Below are 22768 nucleotides of genomic sequence, written 5' to 3'. Positions count from 1 at the left end.
GGACACAGACCAGCCGGCCAGCCTGCCGACCTCATTGTCCTCCTCCAACGCGTCCCGGTGCAGAAGTGCGGACTGATTCCGAGAGTCCTTTTCGTCGCTCCGTCTCTCTCGCACCTACACGGGACGCCCCATGAGTGTGAGTGAGAGAGACCAGGCCGGTGTCACCGGGTTATACTACTCTCGTCGCTCAAGACTCCCCGGAGTAAGCAAACCCTAGGGCAGTGTTACTCCCCCCACAGGGGGAGTACACTATCCCTAAGGGCAGTTGTACTCCCCCACCGGATGGGTCAGGGAGTAACATATCCCTATAGGGTATCGTTACTCCCCGGGGAGTAACACAACCCTAGGGCAGTGATACTCCCCCTTGCCGACCCGGGGAGTAACAAATACCTAGGGTTAGGTTACTCCCCGGGGAGTAAAAATACACTGGTGAAATCTTACTCCCCGGGTCGGCAAGGGGGAGTAACACTGCCCTTAGGCAAATTTTACTCCCCAGGGAGTGAAAAAATCCGCGGAGAAATGTTACTCCCCCATCTTAGCTGGGTGAGAAAAACTGCCCGGTGCCAACGTTCGTGCGGAAATTCCAAGGACGTATAGTAACTTAATTGCATTTTTAGAGGGGAGTAAAACTGCCCTCAGGGTAATGTTAATCCCCGGGGAGTAACAGTACCCTAAGGGCAGTTTTACTCCCCCAGCTAAGACGAGGGAATATTATTTCTCTGCGGATTGTTTTCACTTCCGGGGGAGTAAAATTTGCCTAAGGCCAGTGTTACTCCCCCTTGCCGACCCGGGGAGTAAGATTTCACCAGTGTATTTTTACTCCCCGGGGAGTAACCTAACCCTAGGTATTTGTTACTCCCCGGGTCGGCAAGGAGGAGTATCACTGCCCTAGGGTTGTGTTACTCCCCGGGGAGTAACGATACCCTAGGGATATGTTACTCCCTGACCCATCCGGTGGGGGAGTACAACTGCCCTTAGGGATAGTGTACTCCCCCTGTGGGGGGAGTAACACTGCCCTAGGGTTTGCTTACTCCGGGAGTAAGCTATCCCGGGAGTAAAACAACACGGTTACACCGGCCAGCTCGCGTAGTAATCCGGATCACCGCGCAGCGCGTCGAGCGGGCCGGCCAGCCGATTTGGCGCGCTGCTTTCGAACTCTTGGCGATGACGCGACATCGCCGCCAGCGCCGCCGGTGGAGCCCCTCGAGCGGGTGAGGGCGACGGAGGCCGAGATCAGAATCGCCGTTTCCCGTGAGGGCTCGTGGAGCCGCCACCCCGACGGCCGGCCGGGGCACCGGGACGGCGACAGGTAGGCAGCGAGGCCACCCCCGCTGATTGACAGCTGACAATGGAGCTTCGACTCGACGCCGGTAGGTGGCGCCACAAAACGCCCCTGGCGCCACAAGGCGCAGTCATTTTTTTGCGCGGCTGCCTCTGGCCTGCCTGGTTTGTAACCACCGCAGGGACCTTCCTCCGCCGACTAGAAGAAAAATCGTAAAATGACGTCGGTCGCGTCCGTTGCATCCATGGGGAGGATGCGGCGGGCAGGCAAGGCGGGTACGTAAGACCGGAGTGTAACAATGCACACATTACGACCAGGCTGCGGGCCACACCCTTTGGCCGAGGAAGCGAGCGAGAGAGAGAGAGGGGGAGGGAGGGAGAGAGAGAGAGAGAGAGAGAGAGAGAGAGAGAGAGAGAGAGAGAGAGAGAGAGAGAGAGAGAGAGAGAGAGAGAGAGAGAGAGAGAGACGGGCCGATCGTCATCACATCGTTTACGTAGGTGGAGGCCGGCGGTGTGTCCGTCTTCTGGGTGGGCTCGGCCTGCTCGGCCTGCTCGGCCTGCTCGGGCGGGCCGATAAGGATGCACGCCGCTGCGCCGCTCGCGCTGCTGCAGGCCGGGAAGGCCGGGCAGCGCGTCGAGCTGGACGCGGAGTCACGGACACACCCTCCGCCGCCCGTCCGCCGAGCCGTCCGCCAAACCTCACTTTTGACGGCCCGCGACGGACGTGCCGCTCATTTCCATCGAGGGCGGGGCGGGGCGGGGCGGGGCCCTGGCGGGGCGTGGCCCCCTGCCTGCAGCCCGTCAGTATGAAAAATAAATTCGGACAGCGTGGCAGCGCGCCGCGGGACACGCGGTTCGGACAAATAACACCCGGCCGGCGCCGCGCTGCTGCTGCTGCTGTTGTTGCCGAAGCTGCCACACTGCTGGCTGCTCTTGTTGTTGGCGTAATACACTTTCGCCGATGACAGCTCCAGCGACGTGTTTTGCTGCTGCTGTTGTTGTTGTTGTTGTTGGTGCCCGCGTGCAGTCACAGTTGTCAGTCGGTCGCGGAGCAGCAGCTGTCGCGGCGCGCCTCCGCAAACTAACCTGACGACGCTGCAGCTGCGCGTTAACACACACACATACACACACACACACACACAGGCGCCTCTCGTCACAGTCTGCCACGGCGCGGGGGCGGCCAGAGAGAAATGAATCCGCCAGCCGTATTCGAACCGCCGCCTTGCGACACAGGGGTTGGAAGCACCCCGGAGACTTGAACGCTCGCGGCAGGGAGGCAGCGGAGGCCGCGGGGCGGGGGCGTTCGGTGCAGTGAAAAAAGTGTAGAGGGAGGAGGAACGGCAAAAGGCGAAAGCGAATCAACGAGGAGGAAGGAGGAGGAAACGAAAAGGGAAGCCGTGGGCGTCGCAGTGTGTGAGTGCGGGACGGAGACAGCGACGGAGGAGAGGAGGAGAGAGGGAGAGAGATGAGGGAGGGAGAGGGAAGAGTGCCGCGGCACTGGGTCACGAGCCGTCATTAAGCGCAGGAAGTGACGGGGAGAGGGAAACACGGAGGAGGAGGAGGAGGAGGAGAGAAGGGCGACGACGAAGAGGGCTCGCGCGACACTACGCCCTCCGCCAAATACTGTATCGGCATCATAACAATAAGGCACTTTCTTTCGCAAACTGTGTCGTTGTCGTTTGATAAGCACCGCAGCGCGGGGGCCGCACGCCGGACCGCACCCCGCGCACCGCGCCGTGCGGTTCAAGGTGGTGGGCGACAGATATAGCGCGGCGATGTGTACAGCGACGCTCAGCCAATTACACGGTGTGCCACACCAGTCCACTCATATTATCGACAGCCACCGTGCGCCCGGAAAAGGAGCCCGCTGCGTCTGTGTGTGTGTGTGTGTGTGTGTGTGCGTGCGCGCGCGTGTGTGTGTTGGTGAGTGAGTGGGAGGAGCGGAACAAGCGGGCAGCATCGCCACGCCAATATCGAGGCGTACAAGGAAACGGACTCAACGAAATTCTGAGAGGGCGGCGGTTGGCAGCGCGCCGGCTATCGTGATGGGGCCCAGGATGCGCGGCGGGGCGGGGCGGGGCGGGGCGGGGCGGGGCGGGGTGGGGCGCGGCGGGGCCTCGTATCGTTACGCGGCCCTATAACTGAGCCGATCGCTGCTATCTACTCACGACAACTCCCTCGCAGGCTTGCGGGGGCGTGCGGCTGTCCACGAAAAGAGCGACTCCTCCTCGACGGCGTCCCTGAGGGCCGCGCGCTGCGGCACCGCGATTGGCAGACACACTGCCCCCCTGCCCCTTTCACCACGCCGTCATTGTCGCCAGGGGCGTGGCGGCGGTGACGTCACACCTGCGACACCAACGTCGAGGCTCTGCCGCCCCCCGGAGAAGAAGTGCCTGCGGTGTCGACACCGCATTCAATCTTCCCTCGGAATCCCCGTCGAAATGCCAAGGAAGCGGCATCATTGTTGCTTCCATTAGCAGTCGGACGGATTGGCGGTTCGATTCCCGGCGGATCTAATTTTTCTGCATTGTCTCGTTGGCGCCGCGGGGCCGCGGCCTTCCAGTGCAAGGCTTCCGCGGCCGGCCGGACAATGCGTGCCGGTCGGCCTTGCGCAGTGTACGCGCGCACCGCGGGCACCGCGCACACGCCACCGGCACTCCGCCGTCGGCGCGCAGAGTCGCGGGTTCAAACACTAGCCGTCGGCCTTTTCCTCTTTTTTCGCGCACTCGCGGCCAAAGATCTGCCAGGCGATTGGTATTCGATCGCATCGCAACAGCCTTGCGAGGTGGCCGTCGGCGTGCCGTCGGCGTGCCGTCGGCGTGCCGTCGGCGTGCCGGCGCGCCACTCCTCGAGGAGTGCCTGGGAGAGCGCCGCCAGCGCCGCCAGGGAGGACGGCGGGCTCGTTCAAAGCCGCGCCGCCAGCGGAGGGCCGCTCCGTCTCTCTCGCACCCCTACGGACCGCCCCGCGAGTGCGAGAGAGACGGGGCGGACACTGTTCGGAGCCAGGCCGCGGCGTTAGCACCTCTGGGATGCAGATGAGTGCATCACAGGCGGGACGATGATTGAATGAAATGCCAGCGCCAGGCGATAGGCTGCGCGGTGGCGCCACGGCGTGGCACGGCGTGGCGCGGCGCACAGTGGGCCAGAAGACCGGAGGAGCGGCCAAAATTCGAGACGCGTTTTGAGCTCCAGAGTCGCTAAATGGGGCACCAAGCGAGCGTGTGACCCCACCAATGGATTCCTCGTTCGGAGAGCAATCCATTGGTGGGGTCACACGTTCGGTTCGAGTCTCATTTAGCGACTCTGGAGCTCAAAACGCGTCGAGAATTTTGGGCGCATCACCGGTCTTCTGGCCCACTGTGCGGCGCCCCGTGCGTGCCGCTGGCTCCGCTGGCGAGGGACGCGCCCTGGTGGACGAGCCCCGCGAGCTCCGCGACGTGCAGAATGCGCGGCAGGGTGCGGCCAAGGCGAGCGGCGGCGCCGCTTAGCCGCTGCAGTTACACTTCGCCGCGACACAGAACGGCCCGACACGCGCCGCGAGTGCAAAAACACATCGGCCGCTCAAAAGTGCGTGCGAAATGGTTACGTAAACGCTCCGAGTCGTTTAGTGCCACTCGTGCCGCTGCGGTGCAGGTGCCGCCGGGACGGTGCCGGCCGGGCCGGGGGTAGCTCGCTCGTCCCGTCGGCCCTGACTGCACACTGTCTGATGACTGCGTCAGTGGCTGGACTCGCGGAATGAGGCTCGCTCATTCAAACGGGGAGATGCATTCCGCGGGCCGCGACAGCGCGCCGTCTATCTCTCGCGCCCCTGCGGCCGGCCCCGCGAGTGCGAGAGAGAGCGAGAGAGAGCCGTTCGGAGCGAGTGGCGAATGAATGGCGGCGCTAGCGCGGCCGGTGGCGGCGCGAGTCGAGTCCAGGGTCGACGGCGTGCTGCTCACGTGCAGGAAACTGCGGACTGAACGGCAGAGAGACCGACTCCGAGAGTCGCTTTCGTCGCTCTGTCTCTGTCGCACCCGTAGGGAAGTCCTCGCGAGTGCGAGGCAGACAGAGCGACGGAAACGACTCTCGGAATCGGTCTGAAGGAGGACGCGTTGCTTCGCGTTGCCGAGCGCCGCTTCTGTCCACTAACGCGAATGCCGCCGATAAAGTTCGGAATGAATCGAAGACGCCAAGGCTGTGCGCCTGATGGATGTTCCAGCGGCGGCACTTCCAGAAGTGAGTGAGAGAGATGCTTCCAGTAAACGTCCGCGCAGTGCGCGCAGTCCGTGCAGACGGACAGGGGTCGACGCCGGCGAGCCGGTGGTGGTTGCGCAACGCTTGGCGAAAATTTGCAAGCCGACGCACGCGGGGGGTGGTAGTGACGGCGACTCCTGCGCAGCGTAAGCGTTCTATAAATACCAAGCCTAATGCCCGTCGAGGCGGGCCACTCTCTTGCTCTTGGGTGGGTCCGAAAACAAGCTTCTGTCGGCTGGGTTCGCTGGGTTTCAGACAGTTCCGGTGAGCGCTTGTTTGACGCATGCTAGTGTCTCCTCTGGACCACAAATGGCAAAAAACAGCGAGAATTTCGGCCCGGGCCTTTAGGAAACATATTTATGGTTAATTATTTGCTGACAGTGCGCTCCTTTCCAGAGGGAGTCGAGTCGAATCCATAACGACGCGGGCTGTGGAGGCCGCAACAAAGGACCCGGCCGCAGGGGGTGGACAGGTGTGAAATCATCCCTCCAGCCCCCCTCCCCCTGCACCGCCCTGCACTGGATGGACGGGCTGATTCGCAGGGAAGAGAGGAGAGAAATTCCCGCGCATCAATTTATACAGTGGGGCTGCGATAGACGAGCGCCATCGCCAATCAGAGCCTGTCAAAACGGCAAGCGGAACCTGTTGCGGTGGGCGGTTGGGGGATGATCCCGGAGCACCTATTTCTCTACCTATCTCTCTATTTCTCTCTGATCTCTTTTCCCCTCTCTTCTCACTATCTCTCTATTTCTCTCCCTCCTCTCTCCACCTGCACATCGCATTACCACCACACTGTTCTAGCTGGCGGCCCGCTGCTAGCCGGTCCCGGCGGTCCCGGCCGCATTTTCCAGCGGAGTGACAGCGCCAAGTCTAATTACAAATGGCCGCGGCGGCCGGCAGAACCAGCGCGCGTCCGTGCGTGCGACCACACTGGTTTTCGGTATGCAAAACCAGCCGGCGAAAGACTCGGGCAGACGGCGCGCGCCGACGTGTTTTCCTGGAAACCAGGAGGGGGGCGGGCCGGAGTGCCAGAGCGCCTAATTTGAAAAGCGTTTGGCAAATCGCTCTGCTTCGCGCGCTTCGCGCCCCAAATCGCGTCGTTATTTTGACGCGGACGCCACGCCGAGCGGTCCGGCACCGTCGGCCTTTCCTTCGGCCCTTCGAGGCCCTCGCGTCCGTGTTCCCAGAAGGGCCATAACTCTCGCGTCATTTTTAGTGTCCCAAAAAGGCGGAGGGCGCAGGTCAGCCGGAGAGGGCGCGCAGGTCGAGCCCAGCTAGGGACGTGGGACCGGTGAGAACGCCCCCATAACGCCCCCCCCCCCACACACACACACAAACGAAGCCGCCCACAAAAGCGCGTATCGTTTTTCACTGAATCGGCCCGGCCTCCCCCGCCGAAGTACGTAAAGGGATTCCGAGTTTTGACGCAATTTCTCCCCCAGCTGTGCCGCCAGGGGGTGGCGCGCTGGTGGCGCCCCTGCCGGAACTCTCGGGTAACTCCCGCCACGGCGAGCACCCCGACGGCAAGCACCTGCAGACGCAAGGCACGCAATCGGCTGCAACAGCAGCTGGGAGAAAAGGGCGCACTCTACCCCTCTCTCTAAACGCACTGCTTTCGAACAAAAGGCCTTCCGGGGGTAGAGAGAAAAACATCCTAGGTGCTTGCCCTCTACCTGCAGTGCCCCATCAGAGCAGAGGGGCCCCCGAGGCGCACGCACGATAACAGCCTCTTTCTTGTTTACTCTCCTGAGCCGCGTCGCCGCCGCGTTCTAGCGCGTCTAGCAGGGCGTCGTCTCCTTATCGCCGGCAGGGCTATCGCGGGGACGGCCTGCACGCCCTGCTCCGCCCTGCTCTGCTCGTCCACGGGACGGAATGTCACGACTTATCGCGAGCCAGCAGACTGATCACCTTGCCGGCGGAGCTACCGCGCACACGCACACACACGCACGCACGCACGCACGTGAGGTCGCCGGGAGGACATGATGAGCCTGCTGCCGGCGGTCCGGGTCAGACCTCGCCGTCGTGGAACACGCACTCCTTGATGTCTATTTCGGAGCCGACGACCGCCCACGCCCACCGCGGCGACGGCGACGTGTCGCCGACGCGGCCCCGCATCTGCCACGACGGCCACCTCGAGTTGCGCGGGTCTTGCCCGGCGACCGCCGCGAACGAGCCGCCGTGCGGGTATACGCGGGGGCCTCGGCGGGGGCGGCGGCGGCGGCGGAGGGGAGGGGGAGAGGGGGGGGGAGGGGTAGCAGGACCTGTCCGATTCGGGGCGATCGGTCCTGGAAAGGCAAAGACAAGGCGGATCAAGGTGGCGGCCGGGCAGCACTGCCTGCCGCTCTGTCTCTCTCGCACCCTCGCGGGACGCCCCACGAGTGCGAGAGAGACAGGGCGACGACGAAAGCAGAGCGCGGCATCAGCCTGCAGGCGCGACTCTGCCCGGCTTGGCAGGACTTGCGATGGACACTGCGTTCCCACACACGGGTCCTGCAGGCCTGCCGGCCGGAGTGGAGGACAAGACAAACCCGCCGCAGCACTCGTCGAGCCGCGGTCTGGAACGCGCAAACGCACGCCCAGCCAAATTCGCAGAAAGTGCCCTCACTAATTTTTATTAATTGTGTGGCCGTTTTTGACGGCGGTCCGCGGCGACGGCCACGGAATGCCGCGCCGTCCTCGGGTGGGCCTCCAGGGCCTCCACGGCCTCCAGGGCCTCCGAGGGGGCGGGGGGCGTCGGGCATTCCTCAAACAACGTCCAGGAGGAGGACGGACTGACTCCCAAAGCCCGGCGACGACGACAAACGCGGCGCGGCGCACAGTGGGCCAGAAGACCGGCGGAGGCGGCAAAAAGTCTAGACGCGTTTTGAGCTCCAGAGTCGCTAAATGGGACTCCAATCGAGCGTGTGACCCCACCAATGGATTCCTCCTTCGGAGATCAATCCACTGGTGGGGTCACACGTTCGGTTCAAGTCCCATTGAGTCACTCTGGAGCTCAAAACGCGTCTTGAATTTTGGCCGCTCCACCGGTCTTCTGGCCCACTGTGCGGCGGGCCGAAACCAAAAGCAAACATTTTGGAAGCTGGCGCGGTCCTCTCTGGCCACTGAGGTGTCCACTCTGGCCTCGACGTGTCCTCTCTGGTGTGCCCTGCGCCGTCACCGCGGCCGGGACCACCGGCACCACCCCGACATGACTATTTGTAGGCGATTGCGACTCCGCGTCCAGAGTGATGGATCACCCCATCACTCCGATGGCTGCGGCGGGCTGCGGCCCGCGGCTCGACTGAGCGAGCCCCACCACACTGTGATTGGCTGCGAGGCTAGTTTGCCTTGTCGCGTTGCGCGGCGTTGCGTGTGCGAAACATCGTCAAGACCTGGCCAAAATCAGCACCAGTCGTTCTGCAGAACTTGTCTGTCGGCGCGGCCGAACCTGGGCGGGGTCACCGCCGTGCCGCCGTGCTGCCACAGGCTAAAGTTTCAGCGATGGGCCAGTGTGGGGGACAAAGTTTCGCCGCCTGCAGGAGCCTTCCCTGGAACTCCCTGGAAGGGTTGCTTCGATCTTCCATGTCTTCGACGGACGACTTCGCAGCACTGCCATCGACCACCATCGCGCGTCGCAGCGTCGCGCAGTGCACTCACCTGCAACAGGCAAAACGACAAAACCATTAGAAGAAAACGAGACTGGACAATATAACGAGATGCCTCCTCTCTCTCTCTCTCTCTCTCTCTCTCTCTCTCTCTCTCTCTCTCTCTCCTCCGCAGCGTGCCGCAAGCCTTTTCTCTTTCCCCGTCGTAAAATAACTAATTGATTCCCATATAGCGCGATGCGATGCGCGATGACTGTCTTCCTTTTTTCCGGCCCGGGCCGTCCCTTCCCTTCGCAGTGCAGTGCCTCGCTACTTCTGATTTAGACATGCCGCGACCGCCGGAATCGTCAGGACGGAACGACGCGACGAATAAAGGGGTACGGATCGCGAGGCGGAGGAGGGGAGGGGGAGGGGGGAGGGGAGGGGAGGGGGAGGGGGGAGGGGACGGGGAAGGGGAAAGTACCTCGCGAGGGGCCGAGAGGAGGCAGGCCGAGCAAAAAGCCGGCAGCTAATTATCAGATGACAATAAAAGCCCAATGAAGCCGCAGCGGCGGGCTGATTCCGAACAACATTCGCATCGCTCCGTCTCTCTCTCTCTCTCGCACTCGCCATGGGACTGTCCGCCCCGCGCGGGGCGTGCGAGAGAGACGGAGCGACGGAGCCCCGCGTGCGAAACGAGCCGCGATCCTCGGCGAGCCGCGGCCGCCACCACGCGGACGCTGCGGAACGCTACGAACGTACTCGCACCGCGACGCTTTATGGTGTAGCAGCGTAATGATATGCGCTCGGCCCTTCATTTTACTATAACGCGTAACTAGCGCTAATGGGCTCCGGTATTGGTCGCTGTCTCTCTCGCACCCGTACGGCACAGCCCCACGAGTGCGACGGAGACAGACGCTGTGACCGCGGACCAGTGCGTGGTAACTCCCAGGGTGGGGGAAAGGAGGTGGGCGCTTGGGGGGTTTCAGAACTGGAGGAGCAGGGATGGCAACCCTAGAACACTAAAAGCCCTCGCAAATATATATTATTTTAAATTAAAGCGAAATAAAGCTCAGAAATAGAAATAAATGACTTTAAAAATTATTTTAAGATGTTTGAGGAAAGTTCTCGGGTTATTAACGAAGTACTGATTAAAATTTTAAAATGTCGTGTTTTCTACCCTGCACTCCACTCCAGTTCAAATCACTCCATTTCCACGGTGCTACGGAACGGAAGGTACGTACATTTTCTGTAATTTTAAGATATTTGCTGTAATGTCATTAACGTATCGTTACTTTCGTCTCAAGTTGCATTTTATTCAATATTAATAACCCTATGTGTTCGAGTCATGTTCACATGTTTCCTTCATTATCAATCATAGCCTATCTGTTGGAAGCATGCTTTCTCACAAGGTTAACTCTTTTATAGTAAGAGCAAGAGTAACCGAATCTAGGCTTGAAGTTGAATGGAAAAGGATAGAATGGAGTCTGCCGCATTCATATAGGTTGCGTGTAACGTGTGTTATGGCTTCTTTGTTTCCCTATTTAGGTTTCAGAGCGATGCACTCAAAGCGTAGAGGATCTGAGGATGAGGCTAGAGAGGAATCCTTGGTACCGAAGAAAAGAAATGGAAAGAGATACTTTACACGGGCATCAGGCAGCAGCATTGTCAAATGTGAAAACTGTGGAATGTGTAGCACAAACACAAACGACGAAGCCAGCTTCAAATGATTCCCTCACACGGATGAAAACCGGTATGTATAAGTCAATATAATTTGTTCACTCTTTTCATTCCAATGTTATTCATGTTGTAATGAAGTATACACAGTTCACAAGTTGTAATTTCAAGTGGCGATTGACCAATCTGGATAATCTGTTCAATATAACATTCAATTCGATGCATCCGTGAGCTGTGTCTACTTGGGTAATAATGTGACATTATTCTGTTCAAGCCCGTATAGCATTAATCGTTCAAGCATAACTTGTGTGCTGGCATCAAGAGTATGTTCCTACAGCCGGTTTGTTGGTTGATAAATTAAGCTGGTACTTGTCAAGATACTGTTCTGATCAAAATTTCAGTGCACAAGTTATGGCTGGATGTGTTGCCATCCTTTTCACAGCTGGGTAAGCGGTTTGATGTGTAGCAAGTGCCACTTTTAATGGAACTTATCGTGAAATAGCATACGCCAGTGGTGCTCCAGATGGTTTTATTTACTGCTTCATTTGAGTGCAGCTGATATGTCATAAAAGATGTTCTATCAATGTGAAAAAGTATGTAATCTGTCTGCAAAAGCCTAGAATATACAGAGTAAGACACTTAGTAATTCTTTAACAAGACTTCTCTTTGGTTTCTTTCATTTATTAGGTTCTTATATGGCTTCTATAGCACAGAATATGCTCTGATGCCTTGGATGGTTTTCAATGCCTGTCTTGCTTTCTGCATTAATTTCTTTTGACGCTTTTGCTTAAAGCCTCTTAACTTGTGTTTTTGTTTGCTCTGCTTGGTTTGCTAATACTCTTCTTTTTATCTGTTAGCCCTCTTCTGCCATGCACGCACAGCAGTTAAATATTTCTTTTCACTTAATCTCCCGTTGTTTTTTATTTCTAGGTACAAATTGTGGATTAATTTGTGTCAAAGTTAAACTGCTGCAGCTGAAGAAGTTTAGCAATAAATAGGTGTGTGCTAGGCGCTTTGGTCCCGATGATTTGCATCCTAGTGGGCAGCACAAGTGCAATGCTGTTCCAAGCATGAGTGAACATTACAAGACCTGCACTGAATTTGAGGCCAGAGGAAACAATTATTCCTGTAGGTTTTCCTTTTGTTTTCTCAAAGCAACAAAGAGAAATGGGCTGTGGTAGACTTTTTAAGTAATCTTTTCTTGTATGTCTAGGCTCTTCTTCTGAATCTTCTGGTCAAGACAACATTTCTGTATTCAAACACAATTCTGGTGCTGAACATGCCTGTAATTGTGGTAGGTTCTAAGAAATATGAATTGCCATTTCTTTTATGCACTCAAAAATTAATTTATCTTTTTATTTATCCAGGCTTAATGGAATCCCACCCAAATGAAGGAATGGATAATGTTGATGACAGCGAAAACAACGACAACAATTCTTTTGACATGGGAACGGACACATTGAATGATCATGTCGTTCCAGACCCCATCCATTTTGCCCTGCTGATTATGATCAGTTGAATGTGCCTGGGTCACTTGAGTGCATGCTCGCAGGTAGACCGTTACAAGTGCTTTCTTGGCGAGTGCATGCCTCTGAGCGCATACATGCAACATGCAGTTGTAAGTGTGTTCATGATCACAACTATGTACTTTTATGTACTTGCAAGCATGCACTCACAATTGCCAGGAAGAAGCACCATTTAGATAGACGCAAATTGGATCGCTAGGACACTAATCTTTGACTGAAGAAAGTGTCGCTGCGAGCACTGCAAGAAGACAACTTTCAATTTAGAGTGTTCATGCCATAGCTGCAGTCTTCCCCTGGTGGCAGAAGGCTTCGCACTTTTGTGTGCCTGTCGCGGCTAATAAATTTATAAGATGTGTCTGAAACAGCCGTTTAATTAATAAAAGAATGTTATCAAAAAGAATATATGAACATTGTTTTCTCAATCCCTTTTCAAAGAATTAAGGACATAAACTCTTATCCATCCAAGTAAACACCTCAAAATCTTGGCCCAAAGAATACTTAAAGGAGAGTTTACAAACATGGAGATGTTTACAAAAGCTTGTGTACAAACATGCAGACTACATTTACCAAAGTTTGTTTACAAACAAGCAGACGATGTTTACAAAATTTAGTAAACAAAATAGCAGACAGTATGTTTTGTTTATTGTTTATATTTACTTCAGCAGACGACAACCCGATTCCACCAACCTACAAGCAAAAACGCTTGACAAAATTTGAAAAGGTCTAAATTGGGTCTAAACTAACTTGCTATGAAATAATTTTGTTTCATTTACGCCTCCTTTCATTTTATACGCATTATTCTATCAAAAATACGTCAAATATCGATAAATAGCTCCGTTGCAGATTTGCCCCTAACACGGGAGGATTTTTGTTTTTAGCCCGTGTCACGTTGGCGCCCTGCTCCTCCAGTTCGGTCAAATAACAGAATCCTATAAGGCCGGAGTTACCACGCACTGCCGCGGACCGCGAGCGGCCTGCTCGCCTCGCCCAAGTCCGTTTTCCCGGCGAACGAGGCGAACTATGGCAACGCTAACTACACGCACTATATATTCGCGAGGCCGCGGCAGTCATCATCCTTTAGACCGCCGCCAGGACGACGGCGGGAGCCGCTAGGATCGGAGCGAAACCCAGCGGAGTGCCGCCGCGGGTTCAAATCCCCTCCAAAAATATCTTTTTTCCTTTTTTGTTTGTTTTTACGTTTGCCTGTTAGCGCCCATCGGTTGGGCCGATCGAGTGTCGGGCAACACGGGCCGGGACACACGGCTGCAACGGGCCGCGCAGCCTCGGCCACAAAGGAGCGAAAACCGGAGCACCCCCCCCCCTTTTCCTCCACCTCTCCTTCGGACCGCGCGCGATAATCGCCAGCCGGCTGTAAGTTGGCTGTAAGCATGCAAACAGGGCGGGGCGGGGCGGGGCGGGGCGGGGCGGGGCGGGGCGGGGCGGGGCGTGGCGTGGCGGGGCGGGGCGGGGCGTGGCGGGGCGGGGCGGGGCGTGGCGTGGCGTGGCGGGGCGTGGCGTGGCGGGGCGTGGCGTGGCGGGGCGTGGCGGGGCGGGGCGTGGCGTGGCGGGGCGTGGCGTGGCGGGGCGTGGCGGGGCGGGGCGGGGCGGGGCGGGGCGGGGCGGGGCGGTTGGCAGCCAATCTGAGCATTCCGCGTGGCGGCGTGGCGCGAGGCGTGGCGTGCCGCGCACGGAGCATCCTTGGCCCGGCCACTATTACGCGGCGGCCGATCGGTGCGATCAAAGGAGTGAGCAAGCCGCCCCGCGGGAGTACGGCGAGGAGGCGGGGAGTGGGGGCAGCGACTCCAGAAAACCACATCGGCCGGCACGGCCGGCACGCATAGCGCGACGCGGCGCACAGTGGGCCAGAAGACCGGTGGAGGCGGACAAAACTCTAGACGCGTTTTGAGCTCCAGAGTCGCTAAATGGGACTCGAACCGAGCGTGTGACCCCACCAATGGATATCTCTCCGAACAAGGAATCCATTGGTGGGGTCACACGTCCGGTTCGAGTCCTGCTTAGCGGCGCTGGAGCTCAAAACGCGTCTAGAGTTTTGGCCACCTGCGCCGGTCTTCTGCCCCACTGTGCAGCTCTAGGCCGCGCGGTGCATTCCTGGGGTGGACCGCGAGCACCGCGGGAAATGCGCCCCCGGCCCCGGCCTGCCAGTGGCCTGGCAGAGCACCCAGCCTGCCGGTGGAGGCGGTGGCGGTGCTGGAGGTGCTGGCCGAGGCCGTGACAAAGGCGACGTCCATTCTGCTGTCGCCCTGGACAGTGTGCACGCAGGGCGAGGCGGCCGCGCGGCATTTTGGACGCGCTTTGGCTCGCTTTGCTTCGGGCCGTGCTTTGGGCCCTTGCGGCCCTGGGGCCCTAAATCGCCGGCCCGGCGGCCGGAATGCCCCGTCCAGGCCGTCCAGGCCGTCCAGGCCCAGCTGTCCTTTCGGGCGGGCCTCGGACCCTCGGACTTCGCACGGCCGGACGCGTCACCGGCACCGCCGGCCGGACCGCGCGACGTAAGGCCGAAAATTAATTCAAAATAGCAGGGAAAAACGGCGAGCGGCCAAAAAATGGTTATTAACATATCATGCGATTCAATTCTGCAGGCCGCCGCGCCGCGCCGCCACACTCCGGCACCGAGACCGGCACCTGCCCGGCCCAGGCATCGCTCAGCTTTGACGCGCGGCGAGACGCGGCGATAACGATCGGCCGAAATAACCGGCACACTGATTCCGAAAGGTCGCGCTGTCTCTCTCGCACTCGCGCAGCGCCTCGCGGCGGTGCGAGAGAGACAGCCGACCCTTCGGGCTCCGGGCGGCCGCCATTTTATTAACCCGTGATCACTTCGGGGACTTTTATCCTAAACGGCTGGTAAACTGACCGGAGCATCGCCACCTAAAGTGTTGGCCGATTAGCCCGGCGGCCCGACCCGCCCCAAAGGGGCCCCGAAGGGGGCTGCAGCGGGGGGCTCGGCTTCCAAGTAAGGTCGCGTTCGGGTGCCCCATGAGGGGCATCGAGCAACGCACGGCACAACGCACAACGCAGGAAATTGGTGCAGCGTTTAGGCTGCGAACGTTGTACAGCGAGGGCTCTCAAAGGGCTCTTACTTTAATTCCACTGTAGGCCCCGCGCTGCGCTGCGCGCTCCAGCGGCCGCCTGCCGGTTGAACACACAATGCGATTCATGAGCGCCTCGCACTTGTCTGGCCCTCCCCGCCGCTCCGTCTCTGTCGCACTCACGTGGTGCGAGAGAGACAGAGCGACGGAACGATCCTTCGCCATCCAGGGGTCGCTTCCGTGAACCCATTCCGACGGGGTATGTGTAAGTACGCCGCGCATGTGTCGGCAACACACAACGCCCGGCGCGTATCTGATGAAACACCTCCCTCCGAAAGGCCTGGAAGCGCCGCGAAGGGGCCGCGGGGGCCAAGGGGGGCCCAAGGGGCAGACTCCCCAAATTGGGAGCGTTTCATTGGCCGCGACAGAAACACGCGGTGATTGTGAGTGGCCGCGCTAACCCGATCATTAGCCAAGGGGCGCCCCGGAGTACCTGGAGCCCAGCGCCGCGGGGCACGGCCTGGGCATACGGCCGGGGCACTCGGGGCACGGGGGTAAGGCTGGCCCGGCGTTTCGGCCTTCGCGCTCTGTCTCTCTCGCACTCGGGCGGGGCGCCCCATGAGTGCGAGAGAGACAGAGCGACGGCACCTATGCGCGGAATCACAGGCGCAGCACAGTGGGCCAGAAGACCGGCGGAGGCGGACAAAACTCTGGACGCGTTTTGAGTTCCAGAGTCGCTAAGTAGGGCCCGAACCGAACGTGTGACCCCACTAATGGATTGCTCTCCGAATCCATGACTAAAAGCAGCGACTACTATAACAATCAGAAAGTGCCTGGCTTTGCCAGAACACGCAAGTTTGCCTCTAATTTTCCTCCTTCCAACGGATTTCCCCTCTACCACCGGAATTGAGAAATTTTGCCCGTTTTCGCTGCGAAGTCGTTTGGCGAGTGCCCCACACTGGCGGCGCGAGGCACCGCCATTCCGAGAAGCCTCGCTCGGCCGCTGCAGACGTCGCTCCGCCTCTCTCGCACCCACACGGGACGCCCCATGAGTGCGAGAGAGACGGAGCGACGAAAACGACGCTCGGAATCAGTCTGCCGGCTTGGCCGGCCTGGCGGCCGCGATGTGCGGTTGTGCTCCTCCATGCGCGCATCCCTACTCGAAAAGGGGGGGGGGGGGGGGGTAATCATGGGGGTTCGACTGGTGGTGTAAGAGGTGGGTGCCAGCAGCGCCCCGCGCCGCCCCGGGCAACAGCCAGGCTCCGGCATAAAATGTCGATAAAATTCATAGGGGTAGCTAGCGTGGCGTGGCTGCGGATAGCGCGTCGCCCCACAGTGGGCCAGAAGCCGGCGGAGGCGGCCAAAACTCTAGACACGTTTTGAGCTCCAGAGTCGCTAAATGGGACTCGAACCGAACGTGTGACCTCGCCAATGGATTGCTCTCCGAACGAGGAATCCATTGGTGGGGTCACACGTTCGGTTCGAGTCCCATTTAGCGACTCTGGAGCTCAAAATGCGTCTAGAGTTTTGGCCGCCTCCACCGTCTTCTGGCCCACTGTGCGTCCGGCGCCCTATGACGGGCACGATGGGCACAGGGCGCGTCGTCGGAGTGCTGCCCAGCCAGCGGCACCGCACTGCCAGTGGCGGAGCCAGATGCACTATACTCACAACAGTTGACACACCGTTTCGCTGCTCGCAGTGCAAACACTGCGCAATTTCCGTTCCGCGCCAATGCGTGGCAATGCGTGGCAATGCGTGCTAAAGACCGGCCGAGACTGTTCCTAATGCTCGGCAATCGCCGTGTGGGGCGGAGTCCTACATAAACATTAGTGTCCGCGACAAGTGCGGTGCGCGCAACACCGCTAATTGGACGTACAGTGTAGTACGCACTTTCGCAAAGCAACCGGCCGACGGTGTAGTGGCGGAGTCGCGCCGCCAGGCCCGCCAGGTGACCGAGAGGCCCGAGACGCAACGGACAGGTGAATCACACTTGAGATTACAGTGGGACGTGCCCGCGGCAGCCCGAGGCTCGAGAAGGGGTTGTTGTTGTTGTTGCCATCGGCGTAGCCAGCGCGTTGCTCGGACGAGTGAGTTTCCAGCTCCGCCACCACTACACCTGCAGCCTGGACGGACACGCCCCGGCGACTCCCCCCCTCCCCCTCCCCCACCCCTGCCGGTCCATCCTCGGACCCTCATAACTATGTCATTTCTCAGTTCAACCCTTTTATTTATGAAATCCCCTCCCCCTGCTTTTTATTATTCGAGGTGTCATGATAGAGCATCTGCCGTGTGATTATGCTGGTGGCTCTTGTTTCCCAGTGTGGGCCCGGGGGGCTGTGGTTTAACCGTCGCCAAGTTCAGCCGAGCGGCCAAGAAAGGGGTGGGAAAGGGGGGAGGGACTCCGCCCTCTAATCGCGAGACGAATTTTCATTGCGCGGCGAAGTTTGAAAATGATGCAGCCCTGAACCTTGAGGAGTCGGCGTCGGCGCGGGCGGAGCGAAGTGCGAAGTGCGCGCACCGCCACACTGCACTACACGGGCTGGACAGCGGCAGGCACGGACAGCACGCGCCGCCGGTTAGTTCGGACCTCGGACCCTCCGCGACAGCGCACAGTCACCGCAGCCACCCGAAAAAATACTAAATAAAAACGAAGAATCTCGAAAGTTTCGAGACGACTCGCTTATTTGTCCCTGCCATAACTTGACCGCATCGCGGCGTGTAAAACACGACACGCGGACACGCAGGAACCACACCGACGGCGACGGAGAGGGGCCCCGCGCCCCGGCCACCACCAGGCCGCTAGGCCAGCAGAGTGCTAGCACATCACTCGCCACGTCCAGGCATTCCAGCGGCTGGAAAATACGTTGTACACAAACACACTGCCTGGACAACAACGGGCCAGTCCATAGAGCGAGGAGGGGCTCCTTCTCGTCCTCCGGGGTGCCGACACTCCGTCGGGCCCCCTGCGGGGCGCGTGCCCGCGCTGGGGCCGCGCTGGGGCCGTGGCGGGGCCCGGGCAACAGGCCGGTGACTGGCACTGGCGAAAGGGGCACTGGCATCCACTCTCTATTATCCACAGTCATGTTTCTAAACATGCCGGCCCTGCCCGGCTGCCGCCCGATTCCAAGGATCCTGCCGTCGCTCTGTCTCTCTCGCCCCGCTACGACACGCCCCACGAGTGCGAGAGAGACAGAGCGACGAAAGGATCCCTCGGAGTGAGGCGGCTGACCGGGGCCCGGCCCAGGCTGAAGCGGCTGTAATGAGAGCGGACAATGCAGTGGCCAAACAAGCAGCGACATCGCGCCGCAATCATTGATTGGTGCGTCGCTGGAGTTGCTACGGCCGGCCGCGCGCTCTCAACACCTCGGACACCTCGGACACCGCCGGCCGGACCACGGACTCATCAGCTCGGCGGCCATCTTGCGGAGCGCGGGCCGCCTTCCCTTGGTCTAAGCGGCATTATGCAAACGAGGTGTGAATGCACCGCTGATTAGAAATTGCGCAAAATTATTATAATGCCCCGCATGGCTGCGTCGCGCGGCGCGGCCCTGTCGTCCAAAGCACCTGCTTTGCGAGAAAGAAGAACAACAAAAGGTGCGGGAATGCTACCGATCAGCAGCCAGCATACCATTAGAGCCAGAGCCAGGCAGCCAGGCAGGCAGGCAGCCAGCCCGGGGCCGCATTTCAAAAGCGCTCGCAAAAAAGGAACACGGCAAGCAAGCGCGATGCAGTGATGCACACGGGCCGGGCCTGCATGCGCGGCTGCCAGCTCGGCCAGCCCCGCCAGCCCCGCCGGCCAGCCGCGGCCCTTACTGGCTGCAATTTGCTGGCCAGCGCTTCGCCGCTTCGCCCTCCTCGTTTTGCGCCTTGCGTTCTGCGCGGTGCTGCCTCGCTGCGGTGCCTGTTACACGTCATAAACAATCGCTTAGAGTCCGACACCACCACCACCTTCTCCAGAGCCTCTCCAGGGCCGGGGCTGAGCCGGCCGCCACCCAGCAGGGCAGCGCAAGGTCAAATTTTTACAGCGTTGTTGGCACGCCTGGCCTGGCAGTCCTGCCACGGCCGTGCGAGGATTATTGTGACTAATTGTTGGAGATGCGCCTCGCGGAGACCAGTGTAGGACCCGAGGCGGGGGGGGGGGGGGGGACGCTCTGCAAACGCGCGTTCCAGGAAGCCGCGGCCGATTTTACACCTACAGCGGGAACAGCAAAGCACACGGTCCTAAAGGCGGCCGGCTGCGTGGCCAGCGGAGAGAGAGGGAGAGAGGAAGAGAGAAACGGAGAGAGGGGGCGAGGAACAGGGTGACCTCCGCGGCGCGCCGGGGCAAAGTCATCCCCACGCAAGATGGAATCTCAGTCTCTCCCTCTCTTCTCTTTCTCTCTCTCTCTCTCTCTCTCTCTCTCTCTCTCTCTCTCTCTCTCTCTCTCTCTCTCTCTCTCTCTCTCTCTCTCTCTCTCTCTCTCTCTCGTTTTGATTGATGAAGGCCGTGATTTCGGCCGATCCCTTGATTGATTACTAATTGCCGCGGCCGCGTCGCCGCCCTCTCCTGGAAGGCTGTGAGACGCACTCTAGATCCAGGCGGGGCATGGAAAGCACTCCGTCGAGAGACTCTCTACCACCCCTGCCAAGCAAGCACCAACCCCGCGTTCACACAGTGGCGGTTCCAGTGGGGTGACCATGCCTCTGGAAGTAAGCAACACGCATGACACTCCACCTGAAGTTACGCAAACGGTGTGTAGTAGCCCCCTCCGAAAAAACAGTCCTGGAGCCGCCCCTGCGTCCAAGGCTGGCGGCGCGGTCGTGACGCTTGGGTTGGCAGCGCGGCGCTGTCAAAGCTAAGGTCGCGCGTCGAGCGAGTGATGCGAGCTGACACCGTCGGGATTAGCACGAAAGCGAAGGCAGAAAAAAAAATCCGAGATAAAAAGAGCATTCCTTTTTGGAAAGATAAAGAAGGGGGCCTCGCCGGCCAGCTGGAAGATCTGGATGAGAGCCCCCTGGCCGAGCCTCGCGACCGAAAAAAGAGTGCCGAGCAGCAGCGGCAGCAGCGGCGGGAACGGGGAAAAAATTCACCTGCCCGGCGAAAAAAGAGAAGACGCGAAGAGACGATTGTCCGCCCGGGAAGTGGATATCGACGATCGACGCAGCCGCGCCAAAACCTCGCGCGCCAAATTCGAATATGCCGGAGCTTTTCCGCCTGACCAAACGCCAGTGCCGGTGGGTGGCGACCGGGTCCACGGTCCGTGGTCCAGCCAGCAATAGCGCCTCCGGACGCGATGTTGTGATGGACCGCGCCACCACACCGCAAAACACGGCCAAACAGGGCCGCCGTCTTAATCCCGGCCGGTATGCACGTCGCCGATCACAGGGGGCGTGTTATTATGTCGGCGGTAGTGGTCGCCATCCTTCTGGGAAAGCGTCATCGGCGTGATGGGCCTGATGAGGGCGCCCGGCGTGTCCACGCCGCGCCTGTGTGTATACAGAGGCGTGTGTGTGTGTGTGTGTGTGTGTGTGTGTGTGTGTGTGTGTGTGTGTCAGGGTATTCAGCGCACTCAGAGGACGGCGCCGATGACGCCGATGTGGATAAACAGCGAAAACGAGCTGAGCAAACTCACAATGGCGGCGGAGGAGGAGGACTCCGTCTTCACTTCACTTCCGCGAGCCGCCGCCACCACTACAGTGTGTCCTCACCGCGCGCCGTTCATTGAAACGCGTTAAAAAATGGGAAAGCTTGCATAACGGCGCGATGTACCGGTCTGCCGGGCTGCCGCCAAGGCCGGCGTGGTGCCACGGCACTGCCACGCCACTGCCACGCCACTGCCACGGCACGGCGAGGCTTCGGTCGGGCTTTGCGGTAATCACTGCAGGAATGAATGGGCCTCGCGAGAGTCGCGCTTCGCCTTGAGTGACTGAAATAGACGCAGCGGCGGCACAACGGCACGTCGCGAAAAGGTTCTCCTCCGCCGTCGAAGCGACACGCCGATGGCTATCTCAGCCAGCGCCACCGCGGCGCGGTACGCGCACCACCGCGGCGACGGGGGTAAGCGCCACCGAGCACGCCAAGCGACGCCAGGCGACGCCAAGCCGGGGGAAAGCAGGACGGCGACTGCGGCCTCGCGCGCTCGCGTGCGCCTTATGCAACGACGCCGCCGTGGTCAAGGGTGTCGACTGCCAGAACCACGGGGTGCGGACACACTCGGAGAAAGGTTGTCGGAGAAATAAAGCCGTTTCGGCCGCGTGCACTGTGCACTGCACTGCACGCCGCGCGGCCCCTCGGCGCGGTCCTTCGGCTCGGCCCTGCCGCGGGGACTTGAACGCTGGAGCGTGGGCACAGCACTGCGGGTCGTGCCGCAGCACCGCCGCCAGGCCATCCAGGCCGTCCCACTCCAGGATAGCACAGCAGTAAACTGGACTTTCCTCCAAACAATGAAGGCCGTCGCGGTGCTCCGCGGTGCTCCCATGGTGTCTGTCGCTGCTGCCGTGACCGCGCCGCTGTGACAAGCACGAGCACCAGCATGCACTGCATGGGCGTGGGAAACATGCGCGGCCACTTCCTGAGCGGCTTTGGCAGCAGACTCATGCCGAACGTTCGTCGCTCCGTCTCTCTCGCACCCACGGGGCCTCGCGTGGCGGTGCGAGAGAGACGGTGACAGCCGAGCTCCGCGGCTAGGCCGGTGGGAGTGGCGACTGCGAACACTTTCGTCGAGCCGGACCTGCCCCGCGCCGCCCCGCGCCGCCCCGCGCCCTGCCCCGCTAGATCGTCGCGCGACGCGTGTAACTCATGGGCACGCACGCGTGCTTGCCTTGCTTGTAATCCGGCGAGTGGGGCTGCGAGCCTCGTGCGAGGCTGCGGCACTGCGGCCGGGAGGATCCATACCTCACCGCGACAGCCGACGCCAACGTGGGGCCGGGCTGCAGCGCGATGCCGAGTGCTCCATCTCTCTCGCGCCCATACGGGGCGCCCCGAGAGTGCGAGAGAGAGAGAGGCCTCCCACTCGGCACCAGCCTGCAGGGGTTCGATTCCCCGCCGCGGCCATAAATCGGAACGTGCAGCACGCAGAGGTTCGCACACTCCTCACTTGTCTAGGAGGGCCGCCGCGGAGCCGCCGAGGTTCGCTTGCCTCCAAACTGGTGCACCGCTTGACCATCTGCAGCGTGCCTGCAGCGCCACACACGACGAGCGCCCCGCGCCGACCAACACCACCTGCGGCGTCAGACGCTGGAGCGCGCCAGGGGCGGACCCAGAGACGGGTGCAGGGTGCCTAGTACAGTGGTTCTCAACCTTAGGGTCGCGACCCCAAGCGGGGTCGCGAAATTTTTTTAAGGGGTCGCGGCGATGCTGGGGTCGTGTTTTAGGCCGATTTTAAGCAGCCACTGCGTCTGATCCGAGGCGGGCATTTTGCTCCCTCAACGGGCAATTGGTCTTTGGACCTTCCTTTAGCAT

The 22768-nt window shown here is 60.0% G+C and overlaps 2 protein-coding genes across 4 annotated transcripts in view; one reads left to right on the top strand and one right to left on the bottom strand.

Annotated features, from left to right (window-relative positions):
• The window catches only part of LOC117653548 (epidermal growth factor receptor), a 134021-nt gene that overhangs the window by 50739 nt on the left and 60514 nt on the right, over nucleotides 1-22768 (bottom strand). The window lies entirely within an intron of this gene.
• On the top strand, nucleotides 10030-12680 carry LOC117653572. Of its 3 annotated transcripts, XM_034399357.1 has the most exons (4): nucleotides 10078-10313; nucleotides 10626-11882; nucleotides 11968-12048; nucleotides 12122-12680. In XM_034399357.1, the coding sequence occupies exons 2-4, from the start codon at nucleotides 11825-11827 to the stop codon at nucleotides 12271-12273; spliced, it is 291 nt and encodes a 96-aa protein (XP_034255248.1). In that variant the 5' UTR covers nucleotides 10078-10313; nucleotides 10626-11824; the 3' UTR covers nucleotides 12274-12680. The 3 variants fall into 3 exon arrangements, with proteins under 3 accessions (XP_034255247.1, XP_034255246.1, XP_034255248.1); XM_034399356.1 differs by lacking the exons at nucleotides 11968-12048; nucleotides 12122-12680 and having other exon boundaries at nucleotides 10030-10313; nucleotides 10626-10830; nucleotides 11029-11826; XM_034399355.1 differs by lacking the exons at nucleotides 11968-12048; nucleotides 12122-12680 and having other exon boundaries at nucleotides 10041-10313; nucleotides 10626-10830; nucleotides 11685-11826.

The sequence above is a fragment of the Thrips palmi genome, unplaced genomic scaffold (assembly GCF_012932325.1).
Source record: "Thrips palmi isolate BJ-2018 unplaced genomic scaffold, TpBJ-2018v1 HiC_scaffold_8, whole genome shotgun sequence".
Lineage (NCBI taxonomy): Eukaryota > Metazoa > Arthropoda > Insecta > Thysanoptera > Thripidae > Thrips > Thrips palmi.
The sequence above is the reverse complement of the archived record's forward strand: the minus strand, read 5'-3'. Positions and strand labels throughout refer to the sequence as shown.

Bases quoted from the DNA above. Each gene is read 5' to 3' on its own strand.
- LOC117653572 (XM_034399355.1), top strand. From the start codon at position 10,242: ATGTCGTGTTTTCTACCCTGCACTCCACTCCAGTTCAAATCACTCCAT. The intron at 10,314-10,625 runs GTACGTACATTT...TTCCCTATTTAG, and splicing joins ACGGTGCTACGGAACGGAAG to GTTTCAGAGCGATGCACTCA. The intron at 10,831-11,684 runs GTATGTATAAGT...TTTTATTTCTAG, and splicing joins CCTCACACGGATGAAAACCG to GTACAAATTGTGGATTAATT.